General features: G+C 38.1%; 1 protein-coding gene across 2 annotated transcripts in view; it reads left to right on the plus strand.

Annotated features, from left to right (window-relative positions):
- Nucleotides 1-21963, plus strand: part of tup (LIM1_Isl and LIM2_Isl domain-containing protein tup) — a 189006-nt gene that overhangs the window by 68765 nt on the left and 98278 nt on the right. The window contains exon 2 of one of the 2 annotated variants that reach the window (XM_065232918.1): nt 10379-10462. The exons of the other annotated variant lie outside the window; for it this stretch is intronic. Coding sequence (XP_065088990.1) covers nt 10379-10462 — 84 coding nt within the window. The remainder of the gene's footprint in view (nt 1-10378; nt 10463-21963) is intronic. 2 annotated transcript variants of the gene reach the window in all.

Genomic DNA, 21963 nt, shown 5'->3' on the forward strand with positions numbered 1-21963 from the left:
AAATGTCAACTGGTGCCTTTCAACAAGAAAATAAACATGGGGTTTAAGAAGCTACAGTATTTTTCGAACAAAATGATGACCCAACATTTTGAAGGTTAAGTTCGCAGACGGTTTATAAATTTTAACAAATTATCTTACGATCATCAACCACCAAACTTTCAGTTGAGTCACGTTTCCAGCGTTCCGAGAAGATCGCCGATCTATTCATTTCTAATTTTCATATTTATGAATTTCCAGTGGCATTTATGACCGACACTGACAACCACAACAACAACAACAATTTCGAGTCTGCGTGATGACGATGGCATTGTGTTCCACAATCCGGTCTCTGCAGGTGCCCGGTTTTTACACGGTTCCCCGGCCACAGACATAGTGGATTCCATTTTACGGTCACTGAACGAAGCTTGTAGCGATGTGTTAATTACTCGCAAATCTTAAGCGACACTATCTACATAAAAGTCCGTTACAATCAAACCTGAAGACGTTGTAGACGGATGACAGCCGCACGGTTGTGTCATAATATTGAACATCTTCCTATCTTTGCTTTAGCTTTTCTCCAAGATGCCCGTTCCAACGCGCCCCTCTATTATCCCAAGTGTGGAGAACGCATTTTCCAAGTTTTATAATTTACGGCCGGCCATAAAAAATGGACACAAAAGAGCTCAACCAATAAGCATAATTTATGTCAAATTATTAAACTATTATAGGAAAATTAGCGTCGCGTTCGTCGCACGCTAGAGATGCTTGGGATCGTAGTCGTTGTAAGTGAATTGGAATAAGCGTGAGCAGACCCATCCGGGCGCCACCGTTGCGTCGTTGGGATGCTCCTTAAGAAGCGTGAAGTGAGAAACAAGAAGAAGAGCCCGGTGCTTCCACAAAGGGGTGACTAATGACTCAATTTCCTTCAGCCAGCCAGCCAACCAGCCAGCTCAGCAGGTCGAGAAAAAAAAGAGAGTGGGACACTACCGGAGAGGATGCCATAAACCTTGGAATTCGAAGGAATGCGATACGAAAATACAACCCCAAGGAGGCAGGCAAGGAGACACTTTGTCCCGACTAGTTGTGCGCATGGATAAAATGGAATGTACACAGCAAAAATTGGTCGACGAAATAATTCGATTGAGGAGCCCGTCGATTCCAGTTACTTCCCGAGCAAAGTCTGAGATCAAATTGAAATCTAAATTTGATGTTGTGATTTCGCTGATAATGATTACTCAGGTTGCTGCCGTTTTGGTCGTTTCTAACGGTTAAAATATAACTATTGAGAGCAAACAAATCTTCCTGTGACATCATATTGAAAACTATTTCTGCTATCAGTGAGAGAAAACTGAACACTAAATTTGATATCCATTTTTCCTGTTGATAACAAAACAAGTATTCAATTTGATGTTATGCTAAGGCAATGAAAACAAACCCGCCACAACATATTTCTGAAGAGCAAATGTGCAGCAAAATGAAAACAAAATTAGGTATCAAATTTGTCAATTGCGTAAACTGAAATCAAATTATGATTTCAGTTTGATGTTGATATCAAAACATGATTTCAATTTTGATGCTGGACTTTGCTCGGGCTTACAGTCTAAACCAAGAGACCTTATGGGTCATCCCCAAATATCTCATGCGTCAACTTCAGTCTGCAATCGCCGAGGGCCCTTATCACCTCGTTCACCGACCGAACGACAAGTAGGAAGTCCCTTTACCTTGCGGCGAAAATTAAAAAAAAATGATGACGGATGTTCTGATTTGCGACAACATACACCAGTGCCAGCAAACTTCTTCCTCCGTATTAGGTTCCGACAATCTTCCGGTTGGTACTGGAATTTTGGGTCTCATATCTGCTCTCCTTCCGATTTCATTGCTGATGAACCTTTTTCCCACTTCGTCTACATATCAGCAATTGCGAATATTTGCATTGATCCGACCGCAGCCAGCTCATTATCGTTTGCGAATCAGTTCAGAGAATTCAACGGTTTATAGGAAACGAATGGTTAGTTTTGATCGATTGCAGCGTCCCTGCTAGACGGCCGTTTGAGTTCCGTTTAATCAACTTCGACTCAAATTTTAATTCCGTTTAATCAAATTCGCAAAAACGCAGGTCACTCATAGACTTAGTAAAGTGTTCACCAATTTTCCTTAAATATTTTCGAGATATATACAGAGACTGATTAAAAAATTTACAAAATGGCGTAAATCATAGATTTCTGGCCTCTACACGTCATTTTCATTCCAAAAATATCCACATTGTAGAGTATTTGACAGTTTTCAGTTTTCACAAAGTCAACATTTTGGATACACATCGTTTCGATCTTAAAACACCCCTATTGGAGGATATTTAACAGCAACATTTTGTCAAAAACCGACAGTTGCCATCTTGGCTTTTTGAAAATTGGAAGCCACCATATTCGATTTAAAAATTCAGAACTCTCTCACTACGCAGTGCTAGTGTGCACATGAACTTCCTGTGTAAGTTATAAAAGCTTTAAACGTGCCAAAAAACCCTCAATATGAATATTTTCGGAACGGGGACGGTCAGAAATAAATTATTGATGCCGATTGACGGTGACTTCCGGTTTGTGAAAAAGTGTCAAACACCCAACAATATTGGTATTTCCGGAACGGATAAGACGTGTAGCGGCTGGAAATAGATGACTTGGAATAAAAGCTGGCGACTTCTGGTTTGTGAAACAGTGTCAAATACCCTACATTATGTATGGCGGAAATTGATGATGATGCCATTTTAGAATCCAAGATGGCAGCTTCCGGTTTTTTATTATTCTGAAATGGCATCAATCATTTATTTCCGGACTCTACACGTCATCCACGCTCTGAAAATACCCATATTGTAGGGTTTTTGACACTTCTTCACAAACCGGAAATCGTCATCTTGGATTCCAAAATGACGCCAATTATCTATTCCCAGCTTCTACACGTTGTCTGCGTTCTGAAAACACCCATATTATAGGGTATTTGACAGGTGTCCACAAACTGGAAGTCAATATTTTAAATTCTATACTGTCGCCAATCCTATTTCCGGCCTCTACACGTCGTCGTCGTCCGAAAAATATCCATATTAAGGGATATTTTTCACTTTTACAGGCCTTAAAGCTTACATAGGAAGTTCATGTACACACTAGGGCCGCGTAGTGAGATAGTTTTGAACTAATATGGCCACCATCCAAAAGGACATGGTCCCCTGAACAACTTATCTGAAAACAATAACCTTCTATATGGCAAGAATCCCGAGATACAGCTATGCAAGAAGTTAACGTGTACACTAGCGCCACGCAGTGAAAAAGTTTTGAACATACATACAATACATACACGCCCCGTAACGTGGCTAGATCACCTTTTCGTGGTACATTACGAAATGTAAGATCTACCACCGATTCCTAGTCCCGACTACTTCAAACTAGGGGAACAGGATTTTTCAGTAATCAAAGGAATACATCTTAGTCCTTGTTACTTTTTATGCCTTGTTGATAGTGATAAGACTCGACTTTGCCCACCGAGGATGATCTTAAAACAAGGAAAAAATGAGTTAGTTAGTCTTCATCTATATGCTTCCTAATCTTCAATTCGTTGTTCTCTAGTTTGAAGTGGTTAAGACTAGGGTTCTGATGCATGGTCATTATCGATGTCATTGCATAATTTTGTTGCTTAGGAATACAATTTTGACTGACAAAGGGGCGCGCCTTTGGAGGGTATTCCCACACTCCGAAGGATATAAATAGCAGGGGCTTTCAATTGGAATCGGATCCTTGCGATAAATACAAGAATGACAACTTTAAAAAAATCGAATACTTCTTCATTTCTCAATAGTGATGGAGTAATACGACATGCACTAAACTAAGGGCACGGGATAAAGGGCGAACACGAAATTATTGCGACACCGAAAATGTCATGCCAATTTTCTTATAATGTTTAGAATCAAACCAACATTTTAGGGTAGTTTTATACATATATTTACTTCAAAAATCAAAAGAAAAGTTAATCGATGGAGTATTGAGTGTAAAATTGAACGCATTTTCGCTTGATGCCCTCCATCAAAGTCTTTACAGTGTCATCCGGTACCAGTTTCTCAGTTTTTTTTTTCCATTTTCTTAACATGTCCTTCTCGTCTTTGACTGTCTTCTTGCTCTTCCGAAGTTCCCGCTTCATTATTGCCCAGTACTGCTCCACCGGGCGCAGCTCCGGACAGTTTGGCGGATTCATGTCCTTTGGAACAAAATGGACAGAATTGGCCTCATACCACTCCAGGACACTTTTAGAATAGTGGCATGATGCCAAGTCTGGCCAAAATAGCGGAGCTTCGTCGTGCTGCTGCAAGAACGGCAAAAGGCGCTTCTCGAGGCACTCAGATTTGTAGATCTCACCATTTACTGTGCCCTTTGTCACGAAAGGCTCACTCCTCAGTCCGCAAGAGCAGATGGCCTGCCAAATGAGATATTTGGAGGTGAACTTCGACATTTTGTTCTTCTTAAATTTGTCGTCCACATTGAACTTGCTCTTGCCGGTGAAAAACTCCAACCCCGGAATTTGCTTAAAATCGGCTTTTATATACGTTTCGTCGTCCATCACACAGCAGCCATATTTTGTCAGCATCTTCTCGTAGAGCTTCCGTGCCCGAGTTTTAGCCGTCGATTGTTGCCGCTCATCGCGGTTTGGGAAGTTCTGTACCTTGTATGTATGTAGTCCAGCTCTCTTTTTTGCATTCTGGACATAGCTCTGCGACATGCCGATCTTTTTAGCCAAATCACGGCTTGAGACGTTGGGATTTGCTTTAATCATCCACTTCACCTTTCCCTCCGTCTTTTTGTTCTCCGGTCCCGGTTTTCTTCCAGCTCCTTTGCCGTGGTCCAACGTCAACCGCTCCTGGAACCGCTTCAACACTCTGGAGACGGTTGAATGGTGATTGTTCAACATTTTTCCCAACTGCCGGTGCGACAGGTCAGGAAATTCCAGGTGTTTGGAAAGAATTTGTTCTCTCAACTCACGTTGGTTCACCTCCATTTTCGTTGAATCGAAAAACACGACTTCGTGTTTGACAGCATGTACACAATACACATCAATGAGAAAGTGTGCAAAATTTGGTTGATTTTTACCCAATGGTAAAAAATTTATGCCCTGTTGAATGTGTCGCAATAATTTCGTGTTCGCCCTTTATACTACAATAAATCAAATTACTGGTCGCAGTGATTTTATGTCCCGAACAGAAGAAAAAAGGATCTCGAGATACAGCTTGTACAGGAAGTTCAAGTGCACACTAGAGCTGCGTAGTGAGAAAATTCTGAACTACTGTCCACCAACCTTGATCCACTGAACAACTGTACCCAAGACAAAAACCTTGTATATGTCCAGGATCACGTGATATTCCATTATGGAACCAATTCAGTCAAATCCCATATGCTACGTGGACTCCATATATGCGGTTTCCTTATATGGTCCGTATTATGCGCATATTTGGAGGGATAACTGTACATTAGTATGCACACAAGCGCTGCATAGTGAACTTAATCAAAATATCATTCTGAGGGCCTTTATCACCTGAACAACTTTCTCGAAGATAGCATCTTGTTACACAATCAGGATGTTAAGATAATGCAGCTCATGTAGAAAGATCATATGGACGCTAACAGACGGTAACATTCCATATGGCCAAGTTCAAGAGATATCCCGTACTGAAAATAGCAATGTATCAATTTCACTCGCAACGTTTTCTGGTTTTCGGTAAATTTTGTTTGCATTAAAAGTGGTACATTTTCATCAAGCACAATATTTTTCAAGTTTTTCAGCCAAATTTCGTTATTTTTGTTTTATCACATTTATTCAATTCCTCTGCAACACATTTATGCCATCTATGAATACATTTTGTATTTTGAAAAAGAGCGTCTTCTGTCAGATTTACTCCTTCTTTTTCTTCTTCTTCTTTTTATTCGCATTTCAAACTTATTACTTATCGCATATTAGCTTATTGCGTGCTCTCAACTTAGTGCACTTAGTGCACTTCCAGAGATATTAATTGAGAGCTTTCGATGCCTGGTAGCATTTTGGCATAAGTATAATTGCGTGGCAAGTACAATCATGCTCTATGCCCAGGGAAGTCGAGAAATTTTCCAACTCGAAAAATTCCTAGACCGGACAGGGAATTAATCATTTTGTACAACCATTTTCCACAGAGATGACGCTGTTCCGCTGGTAGGAAGTGATAAAAATCCCCATATAGAAATAGAGAGAAATAGGAATAATTCGCTTTCGGTGCATTTTCAGGTCAAAAAAGGGAACGACAACCTAAACAAATTAAGCAGGGACTTTGTCGTTCAGTTTTTTTTTCCCGGAACAAGCTACAATTAAATAAAAATGATTTTTCTCCATACAGTTTTACTTGCTTTACTACCAGTTACCAGAGAGCCAAAAATTCAAATTTGAGAGAGAAAATTTGCTCTCACGACCTCAATCTCTAAACATGCCATGTATTTTGTTGACACTCAATTTGTGATTTCCCTTTCACAGATTACAAAATAGAGTACCTGACACTACAAAACATGCCTGGTACCTCTATATATGCATTTACCTTAACATTTGAAGCACCACCTTTTTTACATATTCTGTGCAAAAGATACTTTATGCCCCGCCCCATACATAAAAATCGGCGGGAAATTCTGTGAGGGGTGAGCTATTTTATGTGCAGAATGTGTAAAAAAAGAAGAAACTTCGAATATTAATCTTAATGTATATATAGAGATACCAGACATGTTTTTCACTGCAGTGTCCTCTGTGAACAATTAAAGGAAAACAGATTGTGTGTAGTTTCCGATAGATGTCACCGCAAACAACAGCAGTGACATCTGATGGAACATGAATGCAGAAGCTTGACAAAATGATTAATTGAACCCAGCCACCTCCAGCATGGTATTGCTTTGTGGCTGCGCCTTTACCTTTACAGAGCTAAGGGAGGCCCCATTAGTACACTCTTCGGCTGAGTAAAATTTTGGTCGGTTTTCCTCATATTCATATAGTTTCTCCCGGAAAGTGAATAAATTTTTACTCACTCACTCATTCGAATCTCGGAAATATGTTGGGAATACTTTGCAGAACAACTTTGTCGAAGATTGCAAATTGATTATATATATATATATATATATACTTCTGAGAAAAAATATGTTATTATATTAATTTAGACCTATTTCTCCCCGCATACCATATATATGAGCTTAGCTTGGAACACTTGGTCTAAAGTGAAAGATTAGTAACTTTTTGTACAAAGATCAAATCGATTTGAAATCTCAGATAAAGTTGTTTTGTATAGTATTCTCAATCTAAGTCCGAGATTGGGTGAAATTTGAGCAATATTTGGATTTTTGGTAAGCAAATGAATAGGATTGTTCCGTTTCCCATACAAAATTTAAAAGTAATTCTTCCGCAAATTGAAATTATTCCAAATTCACTCCAATTTTTCACAGTTGTTGAGGACCTCAATACGTATTGAAAGAACAGTTGGGAACAAAGGGTTGAAAATATGCTAGCACAAGGACGATGATTGGCTGCCCTTAACAGACGCTGTTTTCAGCCGCCCCTAATATGGACGCTTCCTCCTTCCCTGTCTTTCCTAAGGTTACGAGTAAAGTGCGACCGGCCCAAGATAGATTAATATAGGTGGTACAGTACTCACGGTCCGCTAGTGTTTGTGAGTTATTTGCCGTTAATGTTCATGCAAAGTTCACTATTTTGCCATAAACGGTGCCAAAACAAAAACAAAATACGGGCAGATTTGGACAGATTTTGACCTGTTTCATACGACCGGAAGGTGTATGCTGGTCACAAATGCCTTACCAAATTGATTTCCTACCCAAGTGATCAATATTTGATGTGAATTTCACGAATAAACACGAGGAGGATTGATTATAGCACAACTTGCCATATACAACCATCCTAGTTACTACAGGTAGGGAGAGCGCTACTTCGTCGTAATCCCCCATTTCCGTTCTACCGATCAGAAAGATCAATAATATCAATGATTTCCCCGTTTATAAATCAATAATAGGTTGCATTAGTTCATTAGCTACAACATAAATCCTATTAGAGCGTATTGTATGAATATTTACGCTAATTGTTCTCAAAAAAAGGAGCGCTCCTAGTGAATCCCCTTTTTCTACGTTTATCCGTAGGACGAAGAAAATCTAATGGGGTTTCAATGTGTTAGAACGGAATTGAAACTCGTAGGACGAATTTAGAATCAAGAAGCAGTTTTAGATTTCAAACAATATCTCAACGATTTGTGACTCTGTATTAAATCCAACCGTACGTATGGAAAGGTGAATAAATTTAGAAGCCATCTTTAATAGAAATATTCCATTTTTTGTTCAAACATGAGAGGTAAAACCAAAATCATGTGGTGTTTAAATATACGCTGGTTCACTAGCACTAGTGTACTAGAACTGTACTAAATGTGACCAACATAATGTAAACAGTGCGTCAGCATCTACATGCATGAGATTTCAGTAAAAAACTAAAAGTCGGGCTAGTTGTTTGAGCTGGTGGAGCTAGCGAAATAGCTCCAGATAAGTGTAAACAGCCCATTACCAGTTGGCTTCGCATACTTCTCGTTTATCACTGTTCTCACTTCACGACAAGCCGGTCGGAAGTACAGTTGAAGCCCAGTGGTGTGAACAATTTATGTAGATCATTTTATGGTGTACAATCAATTAAAATTAATCGATTAATTGGATGTATCCCTTATTTCGATGTAGAGCCATTAGGTCGAAGGCCACTATATTCATTAAAACGAATGTCATTAGACCTAAATGGGTATAAGGCCGAATGGTAAATTAGGCCTAAAGCTAGTTGATTTTTCCCACAGTCAAGATAGTTACAGCATAGAGGTAACTCTAAGACAAGAAGGTCCCGAAATAACGTGCTCAACTTTTTGGCTCAGCTCTGGTACTCTCTTCGGTCCTAAGCTAATCGATTCACCTCTCGAAACATAGAAAAAACCAATAACCCAATAACCAATAGGCTAGTCAAGTAGTGAGCCAATTTAAAATCGTTAGTTTCGTATTGATTGTTGGTTACAGTATGTCCACAAACAAATACATAGCATCTCGGTGACCAGCTTTTGCTGTGTCCATTCCATTTAGGAGGAAGGAATTCACTGAAGAAAGGAAAAACAAACTCAGTGAAAAGATTTCAATTTCAGTTGATTTGAACCGTATAGAGCGCAAAGAAAGATAGAGAGAGAGAAAGCAAGCAAAGAGTGTCAGTCGAAGGAGTGCGATAAAGTCAACATTATTGAACCCTGAGACTAGAGAGTGTAGACACGGGGAAAGGAGACTTCGACGAGTTGTTATTTTACCGCAGATTGGTGATGGCGCCTCCGAGGAATAATGACTTATCTTGACGCGACAATTTTCAGGCACATAAACTTACTTGTCTTCCTTTTTTTTTCTCTCTCTCTCTCTGTTCGACGGAGCATGGACGGGTTCGGGGTAGACGAAGGGGACAAAATTAAAAACAAATCTTTCCCGGAGGATTGATGGCTAAGCCGGCGAGCACGAACATTCAGGATGGATACCGGGGGCTTAAGAAAAGGAAGAAACCGAAATGGTCCGGAACTGTGTGATAATCCGGTCCGGTGTGGTCAAGGAATTTGAATCAAATCACGGTTGAGAGCGTTTTGGGATGAGAAGAGGTGTATTTTTAAGGCTGGTGCCATTTGTTTTTGCGATATGGTCTAAAAACTTTGCGAGTTAATCCTTTGTTGTTATACGCCTTTCACAGATTGGGATTGTTCTTGCGGTTGACATTAGTGACGGTTAATCCCTTGATTTATGTAGGATGGTCATAAAACGGACAGAATGGTACAATTTGTCAACTGACAATGTGATACGTATAGCTAGAGATTTACGGACAATGCTGGGTCGAATTCTGAATTACTGAAATTACATGTTAAAAAGTTTGTCAACCTGGGTAATATGCCCAGATCTAAATACTGGGATCAGCGGGAACAAAAAACAATCAAAAAACCATTTAAAACGAAAATTATCCAACTTGACGAAAATACGGTTGATATTAATAGACATAAATGCACGCTTTTCATTCAGAAATAACCTTCACACACGATTCAATATAACCAATGGGGTGCTAAATGTTTACCAGGCCCCGTTAACTAATGCTAACTGAAAGTGTAAACATTGAGCTTCGCAATTCTTTGCGACACGAATCTAGTCTACTCCGTGTCGTCGTCGTCGCCGCCGTCGTCTTGACACGAGGTCCAATCCACGCATGGCTCGCTGGTCAAACATTTGACCAAGCATTCGCCATCACAATCATCCTCTGTTCAACCGTTAAACAATGACTCTTTTTCGTTTTTCTCGTTTTCAAGACACTTCCTGTCCCTACAAGTCACCAGATCAACAACAGCAACAATCCCAACCACAGCAACGCTTCGTGAGCAAAGAACAAACAGGTATAAAATTCAAATCTTTATTTATCCTACCCCGGTAGGTGTGAACTACCCCGTTGTTCATATTTTTACAATTTTATTATAATTTTATTGCACTCGCGACATGCCAAAGTTCCGCGTCTGTCACCATTATTGGGCGGAACGACCGCGGTCGCAAACTAAGACCGAAAGTTGCAACAATTTGTACACTCGCTTCTTTTGTCTTAAGCCGCCAAGCGTGCTCAACACAGCATTGGTACTTTCTGGAGGCGAAAAATTGCACTGCCAAATTGCATAATGTGTGTGTGTGTGTATGTACACATATGCATATCAGGGCTTTTTGCTGTTTCGAAACGAACGGAGTGTCATAAAATCAGTGATATTTTGACGTTAAATTATGGTAATTGAACGCCAGGTGAACGGAACAGAATGGAATTTTGAACTAATGCTCACGTTCCCACTCTAGCAAGCAGCAGTTCGCGCTTAGCTGACTCGAGCTATTGGAAGCACTGTTGACAGAATATTTTGAGAATGAGTGTCCGCACTGACAAGGTTGATTTTAAACAGGAACTCTCGTTGGTCCCGAAATTATGTAAGCCCTGCCCAACTAACAGTTTTAGCAGCAGATAAGCTTATACAGGCAACAAATGGCTTACGTAGCTATTTTTTTTCCTGTATACGCTAGTGCCAGCTAAAATTATTTGTGGGAACTTTACAAATGGCACATTAATGTATTTTCTGACATACAGAAATAAAACATTAATTTTACATGAAAGTATTTAATAATACATTCATTTGCATTGAATTTTACATGCATGTGTGATTTTACATAAAATTCAAAAGCTGAAACTGATTTAACTTTCAATGAACAATGATATAAATTTACATGAACTGCTTTAATCCGTTGAACTTCAAATCATTAAACGTGTAATTTTGTATTTAAAAACCTTCGCCAGTTGCTAGTTGAAAATTACAAAATATTTCTATCTGTGTATGAATTCCCATCTAGTCTCACATCACAAACCTGCCTTAAGCTAAGTTCAGAACAGAAAACCATACAATACGAAAAAGTAATGTAAATTTCGGTTCCCTGAGACCAACACATGTAAGCGGCCCTTTTGACATTAGAATCAGTTGAAAGAAACGAGAAAATCAATTCAATCAAACGGTCATTTCGTCGAGCTGCTAATGTTTTGGTTTGAGAACACTTAATTCTCGCGTCACTTTTAAAATAGACCTATGCAACATATCCACCATTTTGAGAAAATCGGAGTTGAAGTTCGACAGATTATTATTTTAACTGTTTAAAAACAATACATTTTGCAATACTATTTTTAATGTAGTCAGTGAATAATAACGTGGAAAATTCAGTAGAAACGGTAAAATCACATTTTTTTTTGCTTTGGATTTCATGCTACAATATAGAAAAAACCACATAGGACGTTTTGACTATTCAAGTTGTACATCGGACATGTTACATGGGACGATTTTTCTCAATGACATAATCAATGAGTGTTACATTGGACGTTTTGTTCTACATGATAATAGATTCCCTTTCACAGATTTCAGAGAAGAGTACTTAACTTTAGATTAGCCCCGCCTTTAGAAAATGAGCACCAATCATGTTAGGCAGTCCGAATGACCGAAGTAACACTCATGTACCCATCATTTAAAACTGTACATTGGACAATTTTCGACCTTTGATTATCTTAAAAAAATTAAAGTAAATTTGGATGGGTGTTTTTGCATCACATACAATTTTAGAAGAGCAATAGTTTGTATCGCTTAACTCGATTTGTTTACATTTGTTACTAATGACCTTTTGAAAAGTGACGCGAGAATTTTACATGAAATGTTTGTTTACGTTCCATGATTTACGTCCAATATGGTTTACGTCTGGTGTAAATGTAGCTATTTCTAAGTGTGTTTAACATGTTGCAAGGTTGATGACAGTTTTTTTTTTATGATAATTACTAGATAGAGCTGGAATTAGGGTGTAACAGCTTTTGTAAACAGTGACTTCTTTGGATGATTTCTAGTAAGTCATGGCTCGCCAACGCAAATCAACATCACTATCGGGTAGGGGAAGACTTCTACCCGACAATTTTGTTTGTTTGCGTGAATTCCAAAAAAATCATCGAGAGAAGTCATTGTTTACAAAAGCTGTTACGCCCTTATTCCAGCTCTATCTCTATAATTTAAATTTAAACATTAAATTTTCATTTGGCACATTGATGTATTTTCTGGCCTTAGTTGAAAAATGCAGCAATTCAAATTTTGTTTTACGTGAAAGTATTTAATAATCCATTTAAATGCATTTAAAAATCTTTGTTTTCCTTAAAAGTGAAAATTTCATTTGTAATTAATTGAATTTTCGCGAATAACTATATAAAATTTCATTAATGGCCGTTACACACGTAATTTTACATTCAAAAATCTGCTTCAGTTTGTAGAAATAACTCATTTTACAAGTGACAGAATCAATCTTTGACATAGAAGATGAGACGGAAACAAACATGTCATGTAAAATTAAGTACTTTAAAACGGGGTACACACTACGAAAATGTCATTTAAATTTAGGTTCCCTGAGACCGATACATGTAAGCGGCCCTTTTGACATAAGAATCAGTTGAAAGAAACAAGAAAATCAATTCAATGAAACGTTCTCTTCGTCGATTTGCTTATGTTTCGGTTTGAGAGCACTTAATATAGCTAAAATTTTCCGAATTGGAAACATTGGTTCCATATAGTAGATCAGGGCATTTCCGTTGATATAGTATATAGTTTTTATATTGTATGTGTTACATATTATACAAACATATTAAAATTAAATTTTCTTATTTATCGCCTGTTAGAAAAGCACTCAAATTATCACTTATAAAATGTATTTCTAATATAGCCATCATAAATTAAATGTTTTATTCATATTCCTGGTGATGTTTTCTGATTATATACTCATTCAATGTTGCATATCTCAAGAACTAAATTAATTGAGTTTCACGCCTTTTCTTCTACAATCCCGACAATTACGCAATCGAAACTTGTTCGAAGTAGATCGCCATCGGACCCATTACGCTAAATTTGGAACGGTAAATCACTGTTTATAAACATAATTGTGAAATGATTGTCCTAAATATGCCCTCAACAGAATTAAAAATGTACAGTCAGGTCTTTTTTTACACGGGGTATACGTACCGTGTAAAAAAAACCGTGTAAAAAAAACCTACAAGATTTTGATTTTTCGCATGTTTAAATGTTTTTGAAAAATCGGATTTTGATGCCATTTGTAATTAAAGCATGATATGGTCCATATAGACATATTTAAAAAAATTCTGTATTTACACCAAAAATTGTGATTTTTTTTTAAGTATGCCATTCGATTACCTATAGCTTGAAACGGATAATGTGATTGGAAGCAAGTCAATAGGTTGTATCGTTGTCGAGAAATCGTTAAAAACGTACCGTGTAAATCGTGGAAAACCGTGTAAAAAAAACCGTGTAAAAAGAACCGCGTAAAAAAAACCGTGTAAAAAAGACTTCAGTGTATTTCAGAACCCTGCGAAGTCTTAGAACATAAGTCCTAATAAAATAAATAAATAAATTACCAACGAATTGACTTAAGGATCATCAGTACTTGTTTAAAAAAATAAATTTGAATTGATGTTAAAAATATTTAGAATATACTTCAAAATCCTATCAATGTAACCCCGTTTTACGGTACTCCTCAATTGTGACTAAAAAGTTCGTAACTGGAATTTCGCGTCTGTTATGATTTCAATTTTATGTCAACATTGGCGCTAAATTTCATTCTCAGAGTACCTAAATTAATATGAGTTTTTTCACCCTAATTTGACAGTTAGACAATGAATAGATTTAGCTGTCACTTTGCCGAAACGCTTCAAATCCGGATCTTATGTGGGTGGCCCTTAAGTGTGTGTGACCAAAAATAACACATGATCTGGAAACCCAAGGGCTCACCCTCCAAATGATAGCGGTATGGAAGGCGGTATTTCCGAAAAACATGAATTAGAGATACCCCCGATGTTTGATAAAGGTTGATTTTTCATAGTCATAGCTGAACAAATATTTCTAAAGTTATAATGTTAATATGTAGTCTACGATTTGATTGATTGACTAATAAATAAATAAAAGCATCGAAATTCAGTATATCCCAACCCTTTTATATTTTCTACACATATCTTGGAGTCCCTTACATAAGAGAAACATTTGTCACAGCCTACTAGATGCTTAATGTTCAATGATTTTATTTTTATTTTCTGAAATCACGGTTTTTAGGAGAATAATAACATTTGATCATCAAAAAAGGGTATCAAAATAAGGCTTATTAGCAATTTCTTACAGCTCATAAGTAGGACTTTATGTTATGACTGAATAAAGTATTCGCCTATTGTTGACTGTTTAAAAGTTATTCCTGATTTTCTGGAGCAAGAATAGTGTTATTTTTGCAAATTTACATTAAAATCTTTAAATAATTGCTTGGTATGATTGATGAGATCTGATTTACTGGACCTTCATATCTGAAAATCTACAAGATCAATAAAGTCACGTTGGACATTATCCCATAGATGGGCAGCATCACAACCTGAAACCGTTTGTCAGAAAGGTAAATTTTAATCTATTTTAACATTGTAAGAATGATAAATGCTGTGTTTTGTCTAGCGTCGCGTGTTGTGAGTATCAATGAAGTCTTATACGAGATTTCCAGCCAGGTTCATAGGACTATGATAAATATTTAAGAAACAAGACAATATTAATAAGACGTCAAAGGTTCTTCAATCCAACTTGGCGCTCAGATCGTACTAAGTGCTCTATTTGAACAGTTAGGATAGTCTTAGCAACGTTACATGTTCGTTAAGTCTAAATTCACCATTCACCATAAGTTTCCTTTACCACAAATATCTAAGGTTCTCCAAATCGTTCAAGAATTAAGATTACATGATCTACTAGATCAACCAGCGCTTTCAAGATATTCTTAGCAGTGGCACCGGTGGTGTAGAGGTAAGCGTGATTACCTTTCACCCCAGCAGGCCTGGGTTCATTCCGAGTCTGCGCCGCCTTGATGTTCTGAGGCATAACATCTCTGATCACGCCTTCCTTCGGAAGGGAAGTAAAGCTGTTGGTCCTCGGTTCATGAGTTGATGGGTCGATAGGTAGGGTCCAGGTGTGAGAGCTGCCTCCCTGGCGTCGGTAGCATTGGTGCTCAGCACGGAAAACAAAATCGACGGAAAACAAATCAAGGAAAAATAGATGTCCTAAGCGAAGATACGCTTAATCTACGATCGATGTCTATATGTATAAAATGATCTTTGTTATCTAAATATTCCTGGACATCAAATCAAATGATCTACTAGGTCAACCACGACTTAGCAAATTACTTTAGCAGCGAAACATGTGCATGTAGTCTACGTTTTTTTTTTTGACGAATAAATGAATTTTTAGCACGCCCTTCGGTTCGGTGAACCCCTCGTATGTCTGCGGATCGTAGGGTGTGAACAAAGGCGGCTGTCATCGATCATGTCAGTACCCGATAATGAACAAATTACACGAAGAGACTATTTACATGCTATAGTGAAGTTATTCTATTATTAAAATCTAAATTTGTTTTAAAAATATAATGCTAAAACATATATTAACCTATCTAGTGCTTAAATCTTTATCATTAATAGTAAAATCAACATAAGGTTACAACTACGGCTAGAGACTAAGAAGAAATTAGTGCTATATTATACTACAAATTAATACTAGATCTACATATTACCCAAGTGAACGCTGAAGCTGCGAATCTATTACCTCCCTATTACTCCCGGTAATAAACATTCATTAATTCGGTTAATTCTGGCAACATCCGCAACTATTCTTAAAACATATATAAATAAATAAACCGATGCATAGAGTCTATGCGCATCATTTACGTAAACAAGTTTTCTTAGCTCTCCAAACCGTTCAGGATCTGAGATCGTTTGATTCACTGCTACTGAGACCATGTCCAAGCAGGTTCATCATTTACGACCGATTTACATGTATAATTATGTTCTAGGATCTGAAAATTGTCTTTGAGTTCAAATCAAATAATCTACACAATCTTGCACTACTGGGACAATGTCCTTAACAACGAAAGTTGTCCAAACAGATTTATGGATCGATTTCCAGGAATATAAGATATTCCAGGCTCTCCAAACCGTAATGGGAATCAGTTTACGGATTCACTGATCTCCAGGACGACTTGGCAAACTTAGAACATCTTGTATAAACGGATAGTCACTGATGCAAAATTTGAAATTTTCGCTCCACAGTGCTCAAAGGGTTTCAAATGGGGTCCTGATAAGCCTTCGAAAGTTTAAACTCATTTAATAAGAAACTGACTTGGCACAAACCATTTGAAGTTTATATGGAAATTACTATGGGAAATCCAAAATTTTTGTTCATTGTCTTCTGGCTTTTTTTCATATTGTACTGTTAACATGTTCTATTGCTATTCTTATAGGAATTTTTATCAGCTATAACTTTGCACAAAATTGTTTTTCAGCCAAACGTCAATTTAAATAGTTATTAATTGTTTAAGAGATTGATAATCTTACGGGAAGTTTAAGCAACTGTATTGTGGGCAACACTGTATTCTGCAGTGTGACATAGTAGCCATGATTTTTGTCCTCTATTCTACGCGCCATAAACACCAATGTTGCCTGCTTAACAGTTGATGGAGCATTATCATAAGACATCAGTGACTTGAATCATTAATAATGTTTGTTCCTTACATTTGATCGAAAAGTGATCTTCAACAATGTTGCAGCTGAGAAAGCTAAGCTATAATTTTTCAAAGTAGAGTGAGCTGGTGAATTTTGAGATAGATATGAACCGAAATTATGGTTTCCCCATAGTAATTTCCATATAAACTTCAAATTGTTTGTGCCAAGTCAGGTTCTTACTAAAGGAGTTCAAATTTTGGGAGGATAATCAGGACACAATTTGGAACCGTTTGAGCACTGTGGAGCGAAAATTTCAAATTTTGCGTCAGTCTAAATGCACATAGGCTCTATCAATTTGCTCCTGTGACCATTTCCTCAGTCGTTGGTGAAGTAGTGGATAAAACGAATTGAACTTCACGACAATATAGCGAACTTAGAATATATCTTATGCATGGAATTCGATCGTTATTGATGCATATCGTTGTAAGTTATATTCAAGTTGCTGCAGCTTTTCGTATTAAAAGTGCGCTACTCGGGATATGATTCGTTGCTATGGACATTGTACCAATCGTGGTAGACCTAATAGATCATTTTATAAGAACTGAAAACAATTTTAAGAACCTAGAGCATCTTATTTACATCTAAATTAATCGTAAATGATGCGAATATACTCCATGAAATTGGGTTGTTAGTGGAATACTAATCAGAGAAAAAAACAGGAATCCGGTAATTTCGGTAATCGGGTCGGTATTGGCTCCCAAATTCGAAACAGACATAGCTTACGTTATCTATCGCTCCCACTCCCACAGTTGGATGTGTGAGGCTTTTAAGAATTGATTTTAAAATACAAATACAAACAGTTGCGAAATTACCGGATGAAACCCCCAGATCCAGTCACAGTTGATCGAGTAGATATTTTTTTCTGAACTCGTAGACAATTTAGTGAACCTGGAACATGGAAATTGATCGTAAGAGAAGCGCATCGTCTCCATGAAATTGTTTGAACATGTCTCGCTACGAGTTGAAGAATCTAGAACATCTAATATAAATAGATCAGTGTTCACTCGGCTGTCCACAGAAGCAGACCACTCTCTATGTGTGTCACGTGATCATCTTTTTACTCGGCAGCAACCATCGTGTGGTCCTCCTCATTGTTCTTCATCAGCATTGTTCTTTCGGTAGATGCGTTGTCGACTTTTGAATGCAATCGTTTCGTGATGAGTGTGCGAGTGATGACCACGTTTTGCGTCCAATGCTGCAATGGAAGCGCTCTGGCCCCCGTTAGCGATACTGCCATACAATTAAACCAAAGCGGAAGATAAAGTGTTTATCGTGTTGTACCTTTTGACTGTAGTTTTAAGATGTTTTGTATAGTGAACAAGAAACCTCGACTCTGTAAGGTTAATTCGATTGAGTCTTATCAAATAAATTAATATACAATGATATAAAATAGGAGGCGACCCCGGCGTAGTGGTTAGCATTCATACCACTCACGCCAAAGTCACGAGTTCAAATCTCACCCCCGGACAAGTCACGAATCACCTAAGAGCGTTAAAATGACTATAATTAAAAAAAAAAATAAATAAATAAAAAAAAATGATATAAATAGAAGTTGGTCGTGAAAGATGCTCATTGACCCAGTCGTGGTTTATCTATTGGATCGAATAATATGAACTCCAACTATTATTCAAAGGAATTGATCCGTATAAACTCTATGCATTTGTTTTGATATGTTTTGTTACTAAAGAATTCGTGCTAGCTCAGGTTGATCTTGTTGATCAAATTATCTAAACTCTTGAATGATTGATGACTAAAAAATGGATCCAGAATGGTGAAACTTGATTGTATGAATATATTTTATTAAAATCTAATTTTAGCAGTATATTCTAGAAAGTTTTGAATATCATCAAAACACGCTTAGCGACACCGGTGGTGTAGTGGTAAGCGTGATTGCCTCTATCCCAGAGCCAGGGTTTAATCCCAGTCGGCGCCGTCGAGAGGCATAAAATATCTGATCACGCCTTCTCTTGGAAGTGAAGTAAACCCGTTGCTCCCCGATCCATGAGTTGATGGGCCAATAGGGTGGGGTCCAGGTGTGAGAGCTGGCGTCGGTAGCATTGGTACTCAGAACGGAAAACAAGATCGAAGGAAAACAAATCAAGGTTAAAAAAATAGTATGCGTTTTGAAACCGAAACGTTGATTTGTATACCGAAAATAAGTTCTAGTTACACTCTTTTTCTAGTAGTATATCGCTAAAAGATTCCCGAATGTTAATAGTGGTGTCTGTTTGAAAATATGAAATTAGGATAGTGAACATAATTTTATGTTGAGTGCTTTGAATAATGACTCCCGTATATGTATATTCATCTTCAAACTAAGGTTCCCGCTAAGCTAGCTCACATAACTACCTCTTGAAAAGTTATTAAACTTCTCATCGAAGTTTTCAACTGTTTTCTAAAAAAATGCGTTCTTTCCATTGATAGGTATTTTCCAAAATTCGAACTGTGATTGAATGACCCTTGAACATCTCTGATACTTCCATCCAATTTGTTTCTTGCCTTATTTCAGATTTTCAAATCTAGTGTCTAGTCTTCCATTTTTGCAACATCCCTAGTCCCCAAGTCGATATCTTTAAGGCATCCCTAACCTTTCTTCTTTTGATGAAACGGCTTATCCTCCACCGTTAATTACCTAGTTTGATGTGCACTTCAGATTAACGAAACGGTCATTAATCGTCTTGCGGAATTATAAAGATAATACATTTATAATTAGACGCACTTGAATGGAAAAAATATATTAAACATGTTTGTGCCACACCACAGTATAATATGTATATTATGCCTTGATGTCTCTATTTCAGATGCCTCCATACATTTCCAGCACGAAAATTTACCGCGAGCATATAGACTACTAGTAATATATTGTGAAAGTCATGCCGGTTCATAGTTCTGCCAATATCATTACAAGAACGTAGCCTTAAACATGATAACTCTACCATCATCGCACCAAAGCGTAATTAGACCTTGTACCACTGTCCATTCTTCCCTGCCGCTGGCCACTATCTAAAGAGTTTACCACCGCCGACTGGACCCGGCCAGCAACAATACCAAAGATGCGTTGGTCTTCACGCAATAATTAGCTGTCCATGGATGGATAATTAAACATTGCTCGGAATTTTTATCGGCAAACGCGAACTGATGTAATTTAAAAAAAAAACAGCAACAAACAGCTCACCCTTCTCGCAGCATGTACTTATGTGTGTGCTTGTTTATGGCCGAGAATCCACCAGAAAATATGTGAATGTTTATGCCGCGCTCGTATCGCGTATTTTCCGCAATCGCACCTTCCTGGCTCGCGTGCGCTCTCTCTCTCTCTCTTTCTCTGCCATCCCCCCCACACCTAGAAGGAAGGGGGATGGATGATTCCGTGAAATGACCGCAGCCACCAATGCCACAGGCGAGACCATATAGCCAGCAAACCAGCAACCACGGCGATCCGGGCCTCCTCATTTAAATTCATGCTTGTTTTGGATTCTGTTTGAAACACTTTTTCGACTCTACTTCCCGAATCCAAACTCACGGAGACTCGGATCCAGGGGCCCAGGGACCTGATGCTGACTGGTCGAGGCTGTTGGGGCAATTTCAATTTTTATAGGCCTCGAGCTTTAATCGCACACGCGCATACCATTAAAGCTCGTCAGCCCCGGTGGGAAGTGCGGTATGCGTGGTTCCCGGTTTTGCCTGTCATCAGCTGTTTGAACATCAAACTGGATCGTCGCGGATGGGAGAAGAGGTGGCCCACCGAGCCACGATTTTGTTTGATTGAATAATTAATGCCGTTGGGTTTGCGTTATTAATTTTATCGCACGATGCGGTTGTCCACTGTTGAGGAGATTTTTTTATGTTAATACATTTTTTTTTTCGTTAGCTTAGAACCGACGGGCACACTGGAACGTGGTCGATCATAAAACATGGTCATAAATAGCCTAATGATGGTTTTTTTCACGCGTCCAGCCAACGAAAGCGTGTGGAAAGGTCAATATGTAAAACAGGTTGAAATTGAAACATAACCAGCGCACCGGGGACCAGGTTCAAAGCCGCGATCTGGGTGAATGTTGTGGCATATCATGTTATGACTCGGTCCCATTGGCTGTGGTTCTTGGTTGGAGGTTAAATCATTTTTGAAACTTAGTTGGCGTGAAGCATACTGCGCTGCATAAAATGTTCGACACTCCACAATACCTACAACTAGATGGATTCTGGGGACGGCCCTGGCATAGTGGTTAACATCCATACCTCTCACGCCACTGTCACCAGTTCAAATATCATCCCCGGATAAGTCACAAATGACCTATAAATTAAAACAATAAAACATAAATAGATGGATTATCATGCTTTTATTTAACATCGCCATTTGAAGGCATTTTTTTTCGGTGTTGGGTGTATTCATCACTGCGACCATTACTTTGATCTATTGTGATATTCCCCGTTTTTATATTGCTTTATCAGTTATGTCGTATCACTATTTTGTGAAGCGACCGACATAGACTGAACAAAAGCATTTTCCCAGCCAGGTATTACATTTCGAATGAAATGTACTACTTTACTGGGACCTGCATTCCAAATATCAAAGGGTTCTGTCAGCCCCTTATCCAGAAAAATACGCCTTTTATTGAAGATTGCTGCACAAGAGCATAGCAGGTGTTCAGAGTCTTCCTTTTCTATACCACAGAATCGACAAATATCCTCTTGAATTTTTCCTATCAGCTTCAAATGATATTTACATGGACAATGTCCTGTCATCAAACCAGTATAGAA

This window comes from Ochlerotatus camptorhynchus, unplaced genomic scaffold (genome assembly GCF_037179485.1).
Source record: "Ochlerotatus camptorhynchus isolate MF236.1 unplaced genomic scaffold, CSIRO-AGI_Acam_v1.1 ptg000379l, whole genome shotgun sequence".
Taxonomy (NCBI): domain Eukaryota; kingdom Metazoa; phylum Arthropoda; class Insecta; order Diptera; family Culicidae; genus Ochlerotatus; species Ochlerotatus camptorhynchus.